General features: G+C 30.6%; 3 protein-coding genes and 1 long non-coding RNA gene across 8 annotated transcripts in view; 2 read left to right on the top strand and 2 right to left on the bottom strand.

Annotated features, from left to right (window-relative positions):
* LOC105432246 (uncharacterized) overlaps positions 1-1,022 on the bottom strand; it is a 3,086-nt gene extending 2,064 nt beyond the window's left edge. The window contains exon 1 of the mRNA XM_011646959.3: positions 174-1,022. Coding sequence (XP_011645261.2) covers positions 174-944 — 771 coding nt within the window. The 5' untranslated portion in view covers positions 945-1,022. The remainder of the gene's footprint in view (positions 1-173) is intronic.
* LOC148936540 (uncharacterized) lies at positions 788-1,106 on the top strand. Its single transcript, XR_016139430.1, has 2 exons — positions 788-928; positions 1,020-1,106. It is a non-coding gene; the product is annotated as an uncharacterized LOC148936540 (long non-coding RNA).
* A 1,724-nt stretch (positions 1,107-2,830) lies between these two features.
* LOC105432250 (putative phosphorylase b kinase regulatory subunit alpha) lies at positions 2,831-11,077 on the top strand. Of its 4 annotated transcripts, none has more exons than XM_011646967.3 (15): positions 2,831-3,030; positions 3,524-4,018; positions 4,209-4,654; positions 4,753-5,068; positions 5,237-5,450; positions 5,554-5,663; positions 6,608-6,755; positions 7,335-7,513; positions 7,720-7,873; positions 8,414-8,703; positions 8,786-9,341; positions 9,430-9,482; positions 9,776-9,937; positions 10,048-10,305; positions 10,593-11,077. In XM_011646967.3, exons 2-15 carry the CDS (start codon positions 3,536-3,538, stop codon positions 10,818-10,820), a joined length of 3,597 nt encoding a protein of 1,198 aa, XP_011645269.2. In that variant the 5' UTR covers positions 2,831-3,030; positions 3,524-3,535; the 3' UTR covers positions 10,821-11,077. The 4 variants fall into 4 exon arrangements, with proteins under 4 accessions (XP_011645269.2, XP_025075420.2, XP_011645268.2 ...); XM_025219635.2 differs by having other exon boundaries at positions 2,841-3,030; positions 8,486-8,703; XM_011646966.3 differs by lacking the exon at positions 6,608-6,755 and adding an exon at positions 5,761-5,908 and having other exon boundaries at positions 2,841-3,030.
* A 73-nt stretch (positions 11,078-11,150) lies between these two features.
* Positions 11,151-13,195, bottom strand: mRpL28 (mitochondrial ribosomal protein L28). Of its 2 annotated transcripts, XM_011646964.3 has the most exons (6): positions 13,036-13,195; positions 12,491-12,657; positions 12,015-12,273; positions 11,774-11,917; positions 11,440-11,624; positions 11,151-11,371 (listed from the first exon to the last, which is right to left on the bottom strand). In XM_011646964.3, exons 1-6 carry the CDS (start codon positions 13,057-13,059, stop codon positions 11,317-11,319), a joined length of 834 nt encoding a protein of 277 aa, XP_011645266.2. In that variant the 5' UTR covers positions 13,060-13,195; the 3' UTR covers positions 11,151-11,316. The 2 variants fall into 2 exon arrangements, with proteins under 2 accessions (XP_011645266.2, XP_088933843.1); XM_089077717.1 differs by lacking the exon at positions 11,774-11,917.
* Positions 13,196-16,233: the final 3,038 nt, after the last annotated feature.

Below are 16,233 nucleotides of genomic sequence, written 5' to 3'. Positions count from 1 at the left end.
AAATGCGAAATACAACGTAGATCAAAACAAGTAAGATTCAACATGATGAACTCACGCGTGCAAAACCCACGCGTGAAATGAAAACTGTGTATTGCACAGTGCACACACCACACACACATATATATATATATATATATATATATATATATATATATATATATATGTATACACACCAGTTCCTTCCTGCCGTCCGTTGCGTCGGGAATCTCGACTGTCGGTGACGACGACGTGATCGGAGCGTCGTGGCCGGGCACCGACGGTACCGAGGACGTGCCATCTGCTGCCGCGCTGACAGATAAGGTTAGCACTGCGACGAGCAGCGTGACAGGCAACAGTGGCGGACATAAAGGGTTAAGCACGAGCAGCATGTCCGCGTTGCGGATCTGATCGGCACGACGAGGAGGAACCCGGAGAGATCCGACAGGGACGACGATCTTTCGCTGATGAAACTGAAAAATGTGAGGGCAAAAGGGGAGGGGGGACGGAAAAAAAAAGAAAAGAAATAAGACTGGTCGCGACACTGCGAGGAACGACCGACGGTCAGGCCATAACAGCTGACGGCCGTTGCGAACTGTCGCGCGTGCGGCAATCGCAAGTCCCTCCTCGTTTCGCCCGCACTTTCGCCGTTTCCCTCTTCTCTCTGCTTCTCCGCGTTTCCTCCCTCTCCCCTTTTTCCTCTCTCTGCCTTTCTCTTCCTTAGAGACACACGAGGTGCCCCTCGGACAGATGCAGAGAGGCAAGCGTGTGGTGTACATTCGGAAAATTTGATTTTTAAATTTCTTTTTGAAGGAAGATAAACGATGAAGTGATCGTAGATAAGGAGGTAGATATTTATCGACGAGAGTCTTCGATACAATCACTATGATTGAAATTGAAAACCTTTTAAAATGAAGATTTTTGCACGAATTTAATCTCGACAAGCAAATATGTAAGCGATATAACATAAATTTGCTAATAGAACGAAATATTGCGGCAGATTAACATCAACTGCTTTATAAGAACTCATGTTCTGCCAGCAGAGTCTAGCGAGATGTAATCAGATCGCCAGTAGAAACTGAACGGAGTCTATAACTTTTTGTCTCCAAATCCAAATAAACTATGGCCCATATTCTGAATTTTCTTTTATCTATAAAAATGCCTTTAAAGGTGGCTTACAGCCAATCAAAAGACTTAAGGCTCACTTTTAGAGACATTATATCAAATGACAAGTTCTTGCAATAAATCTGCTATAATTAAAAAATAAATAAAGTTTGAAATATAAATATTTTGTAAAATTTGTCTCTCTCTCTCTCTCTCTCTCTCTCTCTCTCGCATTCGAATATTTGGAAGTAGAGAAAACAAAAATGCAATATCGGAGCAGAAAATGTTACGTAATGTATTAATAGTATCCAAATTCCAAGTTATTAATCATTAATCGCTTTTAATCCACTTTTTCCGATTTGTTATACAATGTTAAAAATGTTCAAATACAATGTCTAGTCAAAAGTTATTTTTCTATTAATCAAAAATTAATAATATTTTATTTATATCAAATAGTATTTGTTTTATTTTGTAATTATAAATGTTCTTCTTTTTATTACAAATTGGAAGAAAATTGAATTATAATGAATGATGTATGGCGAGTTAGAAGTCTAGACAATATATTATTTAATCATCGATTAAAGTTAATATCAAGCCTTAAGTATCTAAATACCGTTTTATTTTAAATACAAAAAATATAATACAGTATAGCTAATAGAAACAGGTTTATGTAATTATTTAGAAATGAATCAATTCATCGCAATTTGTGAAAGTTTCATAATGTCTTTTGCAAGAAACGAGCATATATATGCTCATATGCATATATATATACACACACACACACACACACACACACACACACACACACACACACACACACACACACACACACACACACACACACACACACACACACACACACACACACACATATTTAATTCGTAATTTATCACTACAGTAACGTAAATTAATTGCGATGATTCTTATGCAAAATGTATAAAGAATCAAGGAGAAAATCAGAGAAGAAGACGACCTTCTAGAAACGAAAAGATTTTTCTTCTGAAGACCTGAATTGTTACGAAAAGGCATTGCTACATAACACACATCACGTGTTTGTCTCTATTTTTACCAAATACGAAATGTAAGAAAAACGTTCCATGACGAAAATCGTGCAAAGTTTAACGCACGAGTCGAAAGAGAATGAAGAATTTGTTTAAATTAGATTTAGAATATCTTCAATTTTATATCCGAATATAAATGACGATTGCATTTAAGAAAAAAAATATTCCCAAATTTAAAATTTTTTTTCGATTTTCTCGAATTCATCAAGATTTTCGTTCGTATAACGTGTAACGACATTGGAGTTAAATAACCGAATTGGGCGTCAAGCACGAAGATGTAAGATGCGACAGTTGGACCGATTGTAATCCACGAAGGATGCAGACAATAAACGTGAGCGGGAAACACACAAGTACGTTATATTATATTGTTGACGTCAATGCGCAAATTATCCAACATTATCCAGCAGCGACACGAAGCGAGGCAGACATGATAAAACATTAAAACATTAATAAGCCTCGTTAAAATTGTGCGCGAAACGTTGCTTGTTTACTCGGATCGGAGAGACGCCTCCTCTCTGATTCGGGTGACAGGGAGTCTCTTGCGTCATCTCTTTTCTTTCAACAATTTCTGTTCTTCTCTTGTAGAGGGCCTGGCTATACCATTCATTGCGACGTAACTGAGGCTCCACTTTACTGCGTATGCGTGGATCTCGCATGATCTGGGCACGCTAGATATATATATATATATATATATATATATACATATGTATGCTTATACGTCGAGCGTGCTTGACATTCGTTTCACATTGCGTCTCGGAGCCCCGGCTATAACTTGGATTCGCGAAAAAAATGCGGTTTTCTCGTTTCTTCATAAGATACAATTGATCCAGTGCCTAGAGTATTGAGTACCGTTCTTGGAATTAAAGCTCAACGAGCTCGCTATTTAAAGGTACGCGCAGCTTTATGACCATGATTTTTAACCCTACTCTTTGGAAGTTGGAGTCTATTTCTCCTCGTGGCGATTTAAATGCTCCGGAAATGTGAAAATCGTAACTAATTTACAAGTTGATTCATGACTCATGATAATAAATCTATATACATAGCAAATTATGAAATTATTCTCTTATCAGTTGCATTATTTTATTTATATCCATACAGCACACTTTATTCGAGAGACATCTTGGTCCTTAGAATGTCCTTTTTTTCCGTAATGTCCTCTGAACATCTTTAGAATATCTCTTGGAAATCTGTGTTGTTGTAGGATAATTAGTTTAACTGGTTTATGATCAATTTAGAGAAGTATATATTATATAAAAGAGTGTATTAAAGTTGATTTATATAAATAGACTTATTAAAGTACAATAAATTTGAATTTTATATATGCATGTCTAAACCTATGATTTTCAGCTTGAAATATAAAATTATAATCTTCTTTTTTATAGTAAAAACACAAAATGCGTAGTAGAAGTAATTCTGGTGTCCGTTTGGACTATTATCAACGAATCGTTCACAAAATAATTATGAATCATCAGAATCCTGTCACCGGACTCTTTCCTGCAAGCTCTGATAATAATCATGCCTGGATACGGGACAATGTTTATTGCATATTGGCTGTATGGGGTCTATCAATGGCCTATAAAAAGATAGCAGATGTTGATGAGGATAGAGCGAAGACTTACGAATTGGAACAAAGTTGTGTGAAGCTAATGAGAGGTCTTCTAATGGCAATGATGCAACAGAAGGAAAAAGTGGAAAAATTCAAGTCTAGTCAAAATCCACATGATGCTTTGCATGCAAAGTATAGTTCTACCAATGGTCAAACTGTGGTTGGAGATACCGAATGGGGACATCTTCAAATTGATGCAATTTCTCTGTATCTCTTAATTTTAGCTCAAATGACAGCGTCTGGCTTACAGATCGTTTTCAACTTGGATGAGGTATTGATATTCGACATTAGTATATTATAACATTAATATAGTTATAACAAGAAACAATTGCAATATAATATTCAGCAATATAATTGTACAATATAGCTATATAAAGTGATAAATATATACATAAATATGTACATTTATGTGAATTTCCTGATTTGAGAAATCGAGTTGTGAATTTAACAATTATTTTTAGGTGGCCTTTATTCAGAATTTGGTATTTTATATTGAATCTGCCTATTGTACTCCAGATTATGGAATTTGGGAAAGAGGGGATAAAACAAATCATGGTTTGCCGGAATTAAATGCAAGCAGCATCGGAATGGCCAAAGCTGCAATGGAGGCAATGAATGAATTGGATTTATTTGGTGCAAGAGGTGGACCTACGTCGGTTATTCATGTTTTGGCTGATGAGGCACAGAAATGCCAAGCCGTGCTACAATCCATGTTGCCCAGAGAATCGAACTCCAAGGAATTAGATAGTGGCTTACTGTCAATCATAAGTTTCCCTGCATTTGCAGTGGATGAACCTAATTTGATTCACGAGACACGCGAGACTATTATTAAGAAATTACAGGGACGATATGGTTGTAAAAGATTTTTAAGGGATGGATATAAAACGCCTAAGGAAGATGTAAACAGGTATTATTTATTAAGTAATTAATATAAATAATATAAATAATATTTTATATTTTCAATAAAATTTATACTTTGACTAATGACTATATTCCTTGAAATAGATTGTATTATGAACCGTGGGAACTCCGTATGTTTGAGAATATCGAATGTGAATGGCCACTGTTCTTCTGTTATTTAATATTAGACTATTGCTTCCAAGGTAATAAGGAAGCAGTTGAGATGTATACCAAACAATTAGAGGAAGTAATGATTAAAACAGAGGATGGTATGAAATTAGTACCTGAATTATACTCTGTTGCTCCTGAGAATGTGTCAGCGGAATATGCCGAACCTGGTAGTCAAAACCGAATAGCTTTAGGCAGATGTCCATTTAAATGGGCGCAATCTCTTTACATTTTAGGAAAATTACTACAAGAGGTAACATTTTCAGAAGCATAATTAAAGCAAGTTAAGAATTCCTTTAAATTGTTTAACTTCAAAAAGTTATTAGCAAACATATCTGTTATGTTAATTTATATACAAATATTTAAAATATTAAAAAATATCAAATGAAATTTATAATTTTATCTGTTTCTTAATTTGTAGGGATTTCTTGCAGTTGGCGAGTTAGATCCCTTAAATAGGCGATTATGTAGTGAAAAAAAGCCGGATGTTGTGGTACAAGTAGTTATTTTAGCAGAAGATACAGAAATTAGGGAAAAAATTGCACAACACGATATTCATGTACAAACAATTGCAGAAGTTGCACCGATTGAAGTACAACCTGCAAAAGTTCTCAGTCATTTATATACGTATTTAGGTATAACTCAATAAGATTAAGAATAATTTAGAAATTATTAAAGTGTGTGTATGTGTGTATGTAATTTAGGTATTTTATATATTTTATACTATTTTGTTTTTAGGACGTAACAAGAAACTGGGATTGTCTGGACGTAAATCAAGAGATGTGGGAATTCTCAGCACTAGTAAATTATATTCCTTACACGATAAGATATTCGCGTTCACACCGCAGGTAAATATATCTGAACTTTATTCGCGAATTCTATCATCTCTCTGTATCTTTACTTCTTTTCTTATGTTTCCTCTTATTCTCGCACCGAATTGACTAGTTGACAGATATGACCCGCTTCTACATCGCATCGGACTATGAGCTCATGATTGACATATTCAAAGGTGAAATTAATTTCTTGAAGTCTAGTTGGCAGAATATGTTGGGCCGACCTCTTGTGGTCATGCCCCTCAAGAATATTCATCTAGGTAATTTAACGATTTCAAGATCACATAGTTCTTTCTCATAGCCACTACCTTAGGCTTTTGAAATCCGATGAAGTTGTCATGATTAGGCAAATTCTGTGGCTCTTATCGTTCTTAGAAATTTTGAAAAATTCCTTGCGTGAGATTTCTCGTTTTCTTCAATGCTGTGATTGTCCGCTCTCCACAACTAATGTCTGCTTGCATGCGTTTGTTTTTGTTATGGTTTCATTTAACAATTATTTAACTTTCTATGGCCTAATCTGATATTAAACTTTTTAAGAGTTATTTTAGTTTTAGTTATTATTATAAGTTTTATCTAGAGAGAAGAGAGAGAGAGAGAGAGAGAGAGAGAGAGAGAGAGAGAGAGAGAGAGAGAGATTCTTTAATAATACAATTCAATTTGAAAATTAATATGATATTAAGATGATACTATCCATAGAGAGTTATGACATGAGCTTTTAATTAGTTTTCATTTTCATGTTATGTTTTTATACACTTTCCGTTACTAACATGACTCAGACATACAGACTTCAAAAATGGATGCGATTGTGAATTGTATTGAAAATGTTCAACTGATACAATGCAGGATGAAAGCAAAATATTCGAGGCGAGATTGCTTCATTTTTAAGCATTAAGCAACAAAATTATTCTGATATGGCTTATTATGTGTTTGGTGGTATGCGCGTGTGTTGCATGTGTTAGAAATTTGACACAGAGGAGTACTACACGACAAACGACGCCGACCTGCTTGTGAACACTTTTACAACCACCTTGGCCTTCCTCAAAATCAACTGGAAGCAAATGCTCGGCAGACCAACTGTAACCCTTGTCGCTACTCATAATCATTTAGGTACGGCTTCGTTGGAAGCGTTAGATCTCATCCTACAACAAAATCCATCAGATATTAGAATGTAGCATAACTAACGTGAAATTGACTGTTAGAAACTGTATACAGGATATTATAAAATTTAAATAGAAAAATTTTATAAAGTCCAGAAGAAATAAGTAAAACTAATATATTTTTATTTTGAGCAATAACTTTATTTTAAATATAAGTTTGAAGTTTGGGTAAATTATAAATTGTCACTGTGTTATTTGTCTGTAGATTACATGTATAATAGCATTAATGTAAAATCTGTTGTCTAGTGTGTCAACTACGTGAAATACTCTTTATAGTTTGTAATTATATGATTAAATAAGTTTTAAATGTTTAATGTAAAATTCTACTCTAGAATGAAAAATCATGCATTTTTATTTCTTAATTTTCGATGACCTTTATATTTTATATATACTTTATATTTTATATGTATAATATGAGAGAATTTTGTGATGTTCTGTATAAAAAATTCTTGTTTGAATTGTGAAGATACTATCTTTTATTTATCTTACTATCTTTTTTTTTTCCAATTAATTAATGATTTTTTTTTAGATCAAGGTAAAATACCATTAGCCATGATAACTACCATGAAAAAGCTGAAAAGCGGTTACATCAACGGTACTAGAGTGTCATTGGGAAATTTGAATGATTTCTTAAGTACATCGTGTATCACGAATCTTAGTTTCTTGGGAAGTTCTGAGGACGGTCGTCCTGACAAATTAAATCCTCAGGTATATAGAATTAAAATATTCAAAAAAATTAACGAATAAAGGACAATGAGAAAATGCGCGGTAAACAATGCGCAATGAACTTTATGCATAGTATGCACAATGAACTTTATGCATAATATGCATTAACTATGATGATACGAAATGCTGTGAGGAATCTTTATATATTTATTTCATGCATATATAATTTTTATTTTTATGTTCACAAGGTTCAGCAATATTTGGAGGAACATTTAATGCGGCCATTCCCTCATCGCACAGGACTTCTCAATAAACCCGGCCCAATACGTACAGCGAAAAATCTACGGCGTAGAATGTCCGTGAAAGGCGCGATAAAAAAGACCCGATCCATAGCTGTCGAACGTAAGCAACATTTGTCCCACTAAAAAATTTTGAAATGGAATGCTTTTCATATTCTAACTGTGTGCTGATTGTATGTCTTTTAAAGAGGATCCTTAAACAATAATACAATGTCTCCCTACTGCTGTGATTATTATCATCTTCCAAGAACGTAAGTTTATTAACTGGATGCAGTATTATTTAATCTATATTTAACTCATAACAAAAAAAAAGAGATGAGATGATTTTATAATACTTATAATAAACTTTTTATAGAATGTGATTTATTGTTATCGTCCGTATTTCTTTTTGTCAATATTATTCTATACATATACTTATTATATATGTTACACATGATACAACTTGTTAATACGTATTTAGAAAATTGATATAATAAATATTTTAATGACTGCGTTCCGATATTCATTGTCAGTACTGAAAATATATAGTTCAGATCACGTATATTATAGATTTTCAGTACTGGCAGTGAATATCGGAACGCAGTCAATATAATAAATAATATTACTTAGTTCATATAAATTAAAAATTTCTTTTATATTTTAGCTGAAATTCTTGGAATGGCAGGGGAAGACCGTAGACATTCTACTGTTTTAATTGTAAATCCATTTATTGAAGTGACGGATACTACATTATCTCTCAATGCTACCCAACCAGTGCCGATTGAGCGTACGCCATCGCCAACAGATGAGCTACTGTCATGGAAAAATTCTCCTAAAGCCAAACATAGAACAATATCCGAGACCCAGTATGCAGAGACTGAAGTGGAGGAATTGCTATCTATGCTACGTGAAACAGAAAGTCTCGAAGAGCAAGGAGATATTTTGCAATATATTGTTAGTTATCCTTTTATTTTAAAAATTCGTAGAAAGACTTTTTTATTAACTTAAAATATAAAGTCATTTTTCACATGCATAGGTGGACTCGAAGGGATTACATTTTGATACGGGCGTACTGGAAGAGGGACATCCTGTTCTGGTGAAGGATTTGTTGAAGAGTCTATACGAAAAAGCTTGTCAACAGAAGATGTGGGGTATCGTGCGACATAGTGCGGGTATGTTGGGTAAAAGGGTGGAAGATCTAGCGAAAGCGGTTACTGATCTATTAGTGCGACAAAAACAAGTTACCGTTGGTATGCCACCGAGTAACGAGCACACGATAGTCGCACCTCTACCAGAAAACGAACTACGAGCTCTGATCCATCAGGCATACGGTGATGATGAGTCAACTGCTATGTTGACACAGGAACTGCTAGTCTATCTAGCAATGTTTATTAGAACGGAGCCACAATTATTTCTTGAGATGCTAAGATTGCGTGTCGGTTTAATCATACAAGTTATGGCAACGGAACTGTCGCGAACATTAATCTGCACCGGTGAAGAAGCTTCTGAACATCTATTAAATCTCTCTCCCTTTGAGATGAAAAATTTACTGCATCATATTATGAGTGGAAAAGAATTTGCTATTAGCAGTGGTATGTTTCTGTTTTGTGATTAATTAAAAGTTTTAGAAAATATATTTATTAGAATATTTATATAATAATACATATATTTATATTATAGTTGGCCGTGGCAATTTCTCCGTTATTAGCTGCAAGTCAAGTAGAGTCAGCAAGGTAATATTTCTAATATAATTTAATAAATTGTAGCTTACATATAATTATATAACTACACTTAATATGTCATTTAATTTATATTATATAAAAATATATTTAAATTCTTGAAAATTTTGTTAATATAATTTTATCAATATTCTAATAGATAGAATTATTTTAGCTGACAACTAAATAAATTTAAATAAATTGAATAAATATGATTGATTTGACTTCTTATTATAAGTTAAACAAATATAATAATAACAAATATAATATAACAAATATAAAGAGTTGAATACTTTTCTTTTGCATAGAAATCTCAAATTGGTGGTTTCTTAAGCGCTGATCAAAATGTTGAGAGTGCTGAAGCAGAAATAGATCGACAAGGTCAATGGTTACGAAGGCGACGATTAGATGGTGCGTTGAATAGAGTACCGAGAGATTTCTATTCGCGTGTATGGCAAGTGCTTGAAAAGGTAAGTTTATAAGTTGCTATTATCCAATAATATAATAAATATAATATCTAAAATTTTCAATGTCTTCAATCAATATCATCAATTTCATAAAAATTTATAATTTTTAACAGTGTCATGGTTTAGCGATTGAAGGAAGAGTGCTGCCTCAAAATCTCACACAGGAAATGACATCTGGCGAATTGAAATTTGCATTGGCCGTAGAAACTGTTTTGAATACTATACCACAACCGGAATATCGTCAACTCGTTGTCGAAGCTTTGATGGTGTTAACGTTAGTGACTGAATATAATATCGTACCATCTTTAGGTGGTCTAATCGAAGTTGAACATTTGGTACATAAAGCAAACGCTATTTTCTTAGAAGATCAGGTATTTTTTTATTTTGTATTTAATAATGCATGAATTTTCTTAAAAAAAAAAAAATAAAAAATAAGAAGTATAAAAAAAAGAATAACTAATTAATTTTCTTATTAATGAGTTATTCTATTTTAAGCAGTTTATTTTTCTAATCTTTTTTTATTTTTTTATGTTAAAAATTAATATATTTAGAAAATATATATTCTAATGTAAATTATATATGGACGAAAGAGAATCTTCATTTAAAAAGTTTTTTTTTTCTATATTTTTTAAATATAAAAAAATTATAAAATTTATAGATGGCCATCGATGGTGATGCGACATTATGTTGTGCAAAACCAAAGGAGCAACGCGAAATGACACCTATGGGGACACTCCTCTGTGGTGGAGCAGCATACATTTGTCAGCATTTTTATGATTCTGCACCCAGCGGAAGTTATGGAACAATGACCTATATTACAAGAGCCGTCGCTGTAACGCTTGACTGTTTACCAAAGGATGGTGATTTAGAATGCTCAATATCCTAATATAATTTTAAAAATAAATTTTCTTCAATTATAGCAAGAGAATTATCAATATAAATATTTTAAATGTACATTATAATCTTATTTTGTTATATAACAATTCTAATATATCTCTAGATATATAATTTTTGTAACATTTAAGTTTTGATTAAAAAATACAGACTTAATAAATAATAAATTAATATATAACAATTGTATATTACAAATGTTGGCATTATAAATAATATAATAATAATATTAAATTTCAAGTTCTATCGAAATCTAATAATTTATTTCGGAAATAATAAATGGAATCGCATTTACCTATTCAAAAAATATAATATTCAAAAAATCTTATTAGTTTTGATAAATTTATTTTATTTGCTTTATTACATTTGTTTATACATTAATAATTATTAAGTGTTAAAAAATATCTCAAAGTTTAGAATACTCAAGAAATTAATAATTTGAACTAAAAAAACTTTCCTTGTGATATATAATAAATAGAATAGAAATTTATCTATTCTGTTTTTGGACTTTTGGAGAAAGGATTTAGCTTGTTTAACCAAGAAGTTCTATAAAAAATATAAGTTCAATTATAAGTTTGAAAATAATAATATGACAAATGCATATAGTTACATACTTTTCTTCTGGTAATATAACATCCACATTTTCAGCTTCTTTAATTTTATTCTCTTTAAGTTTGGCAATTAATTCTGATCTATATTGAATTTTCAAGGGTTGTGGTTCTGTCTCTTTCAATTTTATCCATTTTAAACAGGCTTCTTTGTATGTTAAACCATACCATTCTATTTCTTCTCTTGTATACTAAAAATATATTAATATTAATATTACATATATTAATATTACAATAATTATGTATGTTATACATAATATGGATTGTCAGTTGATAATATTCTTTTCATTTCTAATTTATAATTTTTGACTTGAATGCAATATATAAACAAATTACTTACAGCTGAAAGATATTGTTCGTATTTAGCATATACTTCTGCACATTTTTCTGGATCATTAGGATATAAAGTTTTATCTGCTAATGCGATAAGTATCTGGCGTTTCAGTCTCAAAGCAAGCACAGATCTCAAATCGCATGCTGGTGTCTACTCAAGAAAACCGTTTTATATAATGCATTTTCAAAGATCTTGCTATATATGCTTAAATCTGATGCTTTTTGTTAGTTCTTAAATATCGATATACCTTTAATAAATAATGATCAAATCCATAACTTTCATGAATTAGTCTAAGGGTTCTGTCAGTTACAACAACTCTCATATATGTGTCAAGAACTTCGCTGTAAACAATTGATTTCTTTAGATGAGGTATCCAAAAATGTGGAACTCTTCTTTTAAATAAGCCTTTTTTCTTAAAGCCTTGAACAATAGCTTCTCCTCCCCATATACCATCATCAATCTCTTTAGGATATAATAAAGGTAATGGTACATTTTGTACTGGACGTCTACAAGTTATTCCAAATGTAATATAATTATTATAAATACTTGAGATTTGTATATGCATCTATAAACACATACATACATATATATATATATATATACATGTGTATACATATACATACACATGTATTACGTATAAACATATATAATTAATATATTTATTATATATATAATAATATGATTAATTGATAATATATCATTTTATAAAAAATTATATCTTACACTTCCTCAGTTTTATCATTTCTTACATAAGTGCCTTCCTGTTTAATATAATGAACTGCAGTTGGTTGTTGCAACTTCCATTCTCTCCAAAATTTTTTAAACTCTTCTGGCAATTCAGCACCAATTCCTTTACTCCATCGACTTATCTTTGGTATGTAATATAATCGCTGTAACAGTTTTGGTTTTGTATTTTAATTAATAAAAATTTTATAATTATTAAGTCTATTAATCCACTTAAATTTCATCACATTATATAGTTACATAATTTATATATAGTAACATAATTTTTAAGGAATGCTAATGAGATTATATTTTTCTATTAAAATTAGAATATACAAGAATCTTAATTATTGAATTGTACACGTAATAAATGGATAACTGAAATAATTTACAATAATCCCGTTAATTGCAATTGGATAATATTTAGTTAGAATTAGAAAACACTCAATAATATGATAGAGATTATAGATATTAAATGACGATTTGAGGTTAGGTTTAGACATTAGTCTTTTAAAATTGTGTATAATAAGATAATTTTATATTACGTTTCCAACTTCTTTAATTGACATAGTTATATGATTTTCAATCAAGTTTAGAAATAATTTTAATCAAATTCGTCAAAAAGAAAAACACCACATCGACGCAAGTCTACTCCATGCAACCTGATGTAATCGTGAAAATATCTTGTGCATCGCTAGGACCAATCAGAATCGAAACACTAGCGCTAACTGAGAAATGGATGTTGAAATTGCATAGTTAAATTCAACTTTCTTTAATATTGCATAGTTAAATTCTTAAGTTTAACTGTTAAATTTAACTGTTAAATTCTTAACTTTCTTAAGTTATTTTCAAGTTTTAATACGTGTCTTACTTTTTGAATATTATTAAATCTATTTAATTTTTATTCGACGTATATTCATGTTAATCCACAAAATGAGCGAAATAATAGACATGGCTCTATGATTTATATCTGTGTAAGATGATTTATGTGTATCAACTTAAAAAGATCTATTACTTTCAACAAACTTTCCATGAATAACACAATGAATAATGTATCTTTTCATCAATTCATTGAAATTTCAATGAATTAAAAATGTATACACATTTATTTTAATAAGACATTTATTTTAAGTTACTTTTCTCTTAATTACATTTTTAATTTATTATTAAAAGTAGTTTATTGAAAGTAATAGATCTTTTACAAGTAAAGTTATAAACGCAAAAATAAATTTTATTATACATGTGTGTATTTAAAATCTGCTTGAGATGTATGAGTATATGTCGTGTTTTACAAATAGCATGGAATAGAACCAACGGCAAATAGTATATTACTCGTCGGAAGTATCCGTGGACATAGCTAATGTAGTTCAAGGTGCACCTTTTATGCACATGGGGGCGCTGGTGGACTGATATCAGCTAAAATGTAAAATCAGCTCTTGGGCTCTCCTCTAGTTCTTGGGCTCTCCTCTAGTAGTGCTATTGGTCAATTAGAAATACGTTTATTATTATATTCATATATTTACATTTATAATTGATAAATAGATGATCAATATATGTATCTTATAAGTATATCTATAAGTATATCTTTTATACCTATATGTAAACTCTTTAGATGATTAAAAGAAAATGTTTATTATTTAGAATTTTTTATCTTACATTAATGAAAGATTTTCCGTGTAGATGTAATTTATAGTAGAAATAAATACGCTCACAGATTTTACATTTGTTTCAATATATTTTGTAGCGTATATTGAGATGACATTGTATGATATTTACCCTAAAATAGTACATATTCGTTTCAAATGCTTGTCTGATAATTATAAAATATTAGATATGTTTAGAAAACATTATAAAATATTAGATATGTTTAGATATGTATAAAAAATCCATATACGTTATCTAAGACTTTATTTAGATACTAAAATATAGGTATAAGATATATACGTACTATTTTCCATACAAATTCTATATTGAAAAATAGCATATCAATTGATATTAAAATGAAATATGAGAAAAGTTGATTATTATTATTTATATCTCTAGAACTATAATATTAATTATTTGCATTTAAATATGATTTAGTTTAATGAATGATTTTAATACTATTGCATGTGTAATTATTTTAATATAAAGTCAGTGTATAAGAATACTTTTATTAACTATCTATGTGACTTATTATGCCTACTTGACTCAGTTTTGAACATTCTTCTCTATTCAAAATATATTATAGCTTTGACATTTTTATTTTTTTCTACATTAAGCTGAGCTTATTATTTGAGTTATTATTTGAGTTATTACTTTATATTACTTTATTACTTTATATTATTAATCTTAATTATATATTGCTGCCGTGTTAATGTTAATATGTGAAATAAAATTCTTAGCGAAGAGATGATAATGTGTAATAAAAGAAATGAAAATACTTTTACAAAAAATGAGATATGCGAGAGACGAGAAGTACAAGTAAAAGAGGATGTGAAGTACAAGCGGTCATCCTCCGACGGTTTCTGTACAACAAACGGACAGGCCGAATTGAGAACCGCGAGAACACTCATCGTCTAATAATAATATCTTGCTCAAATTTCTATTTTCAGGCCGATAAATGCGCGCCTGGCTTTTATGTAAAAAGCCGAAGAAGCCTTACCGTGCTGTGCACGACCGCATTACCGAATCCAGTGTGCTAGATTGAGAATATACCGGAAGCTACCACCATCGCCACCGCGCCGGAAGGTCCACGCGTACTTCGTAGCAAGCGTGCTACAGTTTACTTTTGCGAGCAAATAGTCCGCGGCACGTAAACTTGTCAAGCTTAGCGAATAACGAGCACCGCCTGCTAGGCGAGTAAATTCGAGTTAGCTCGGGATAACGGAAACGGTTTAACGTAACGTTTCAGGCGGAGAAAAGAGAAACGTGATATATCGCATTTGCGGTATTTTATAGATATTCATTGCGAGGGAGGGACGTTTAAAAAGTTTTGCTTATAAATAAATTACTTAGCAAATATAAATTAATTTTTAATCGTACTTAGATATTTTCTATTTATCTGTTATTTAGAAATGTAGTATAACGTAATATAATATTATATATAAATAATTATATATAATAATAGCATAATATTATATGAAATTTGAATAAATTCTTTGAATTTAAGTTAATAAATTCTTTGAATTTGAATAAATTCTTTGAATATAAATAATAAAAATATTTATAATGAAACATCAAAGGAAATGGATTTTCTCTCTTTCTCTTTCTTTGCTTTCTCATCATTTTTTTAATATTATATATTTTATAGTATTTAAATGTTTAAATTATAAATTTTTAAAAGAGGAGCAATCTATGATATTTATTTAGATAATCTATGATTTATAGATAGTAGCATTTGAGCAATACGTATGTACGTATATTTACACACATAATATCCATATTAATAACCTCTTTTTTTTAGCTTCTCTTTGAAAAACTTGTAATTATTCATTTTTAGATATCATTTCACAGAGAAAAAAAAAAGAATACAAAAGTATAGAGTAATATAATTGTTCTATAGAGCTTAATAGAAATAGTGTGCATTTGTTCACGCATTACACATTTTATGAATATATTAATAAAATGTACACCATTTGCAAAAGGAATATATTTTTGGAATATACATTAAATATACATTAAAAAAATAATCATTATATATACATTAGAAAATTATCGTGTCGACACGATATTATATTTTAACATACCTATTTATCCTACAG

The sequence above is a fragment of the Pogonomyrmex barbatus genome, unplaced genomic scaffold (genome assembly GCF_055798465.1).
Source record: "Pogonomyrmex barbatus isolate J1 unplaced genomic scaffold, ASM5579846v1 scaffold20, whole genome shotgun sequence".
NCBI classification, from domain to species: Eukaryota; Metazoa; Arthropoda; class Insecta; order Hymenoptera; family Formicidae; genus Pogonomyrmex; species Pogonomyrmex barbatus.
This window is presented reverse-complemented; position numbering and strand designations above follow the sequence as displayed.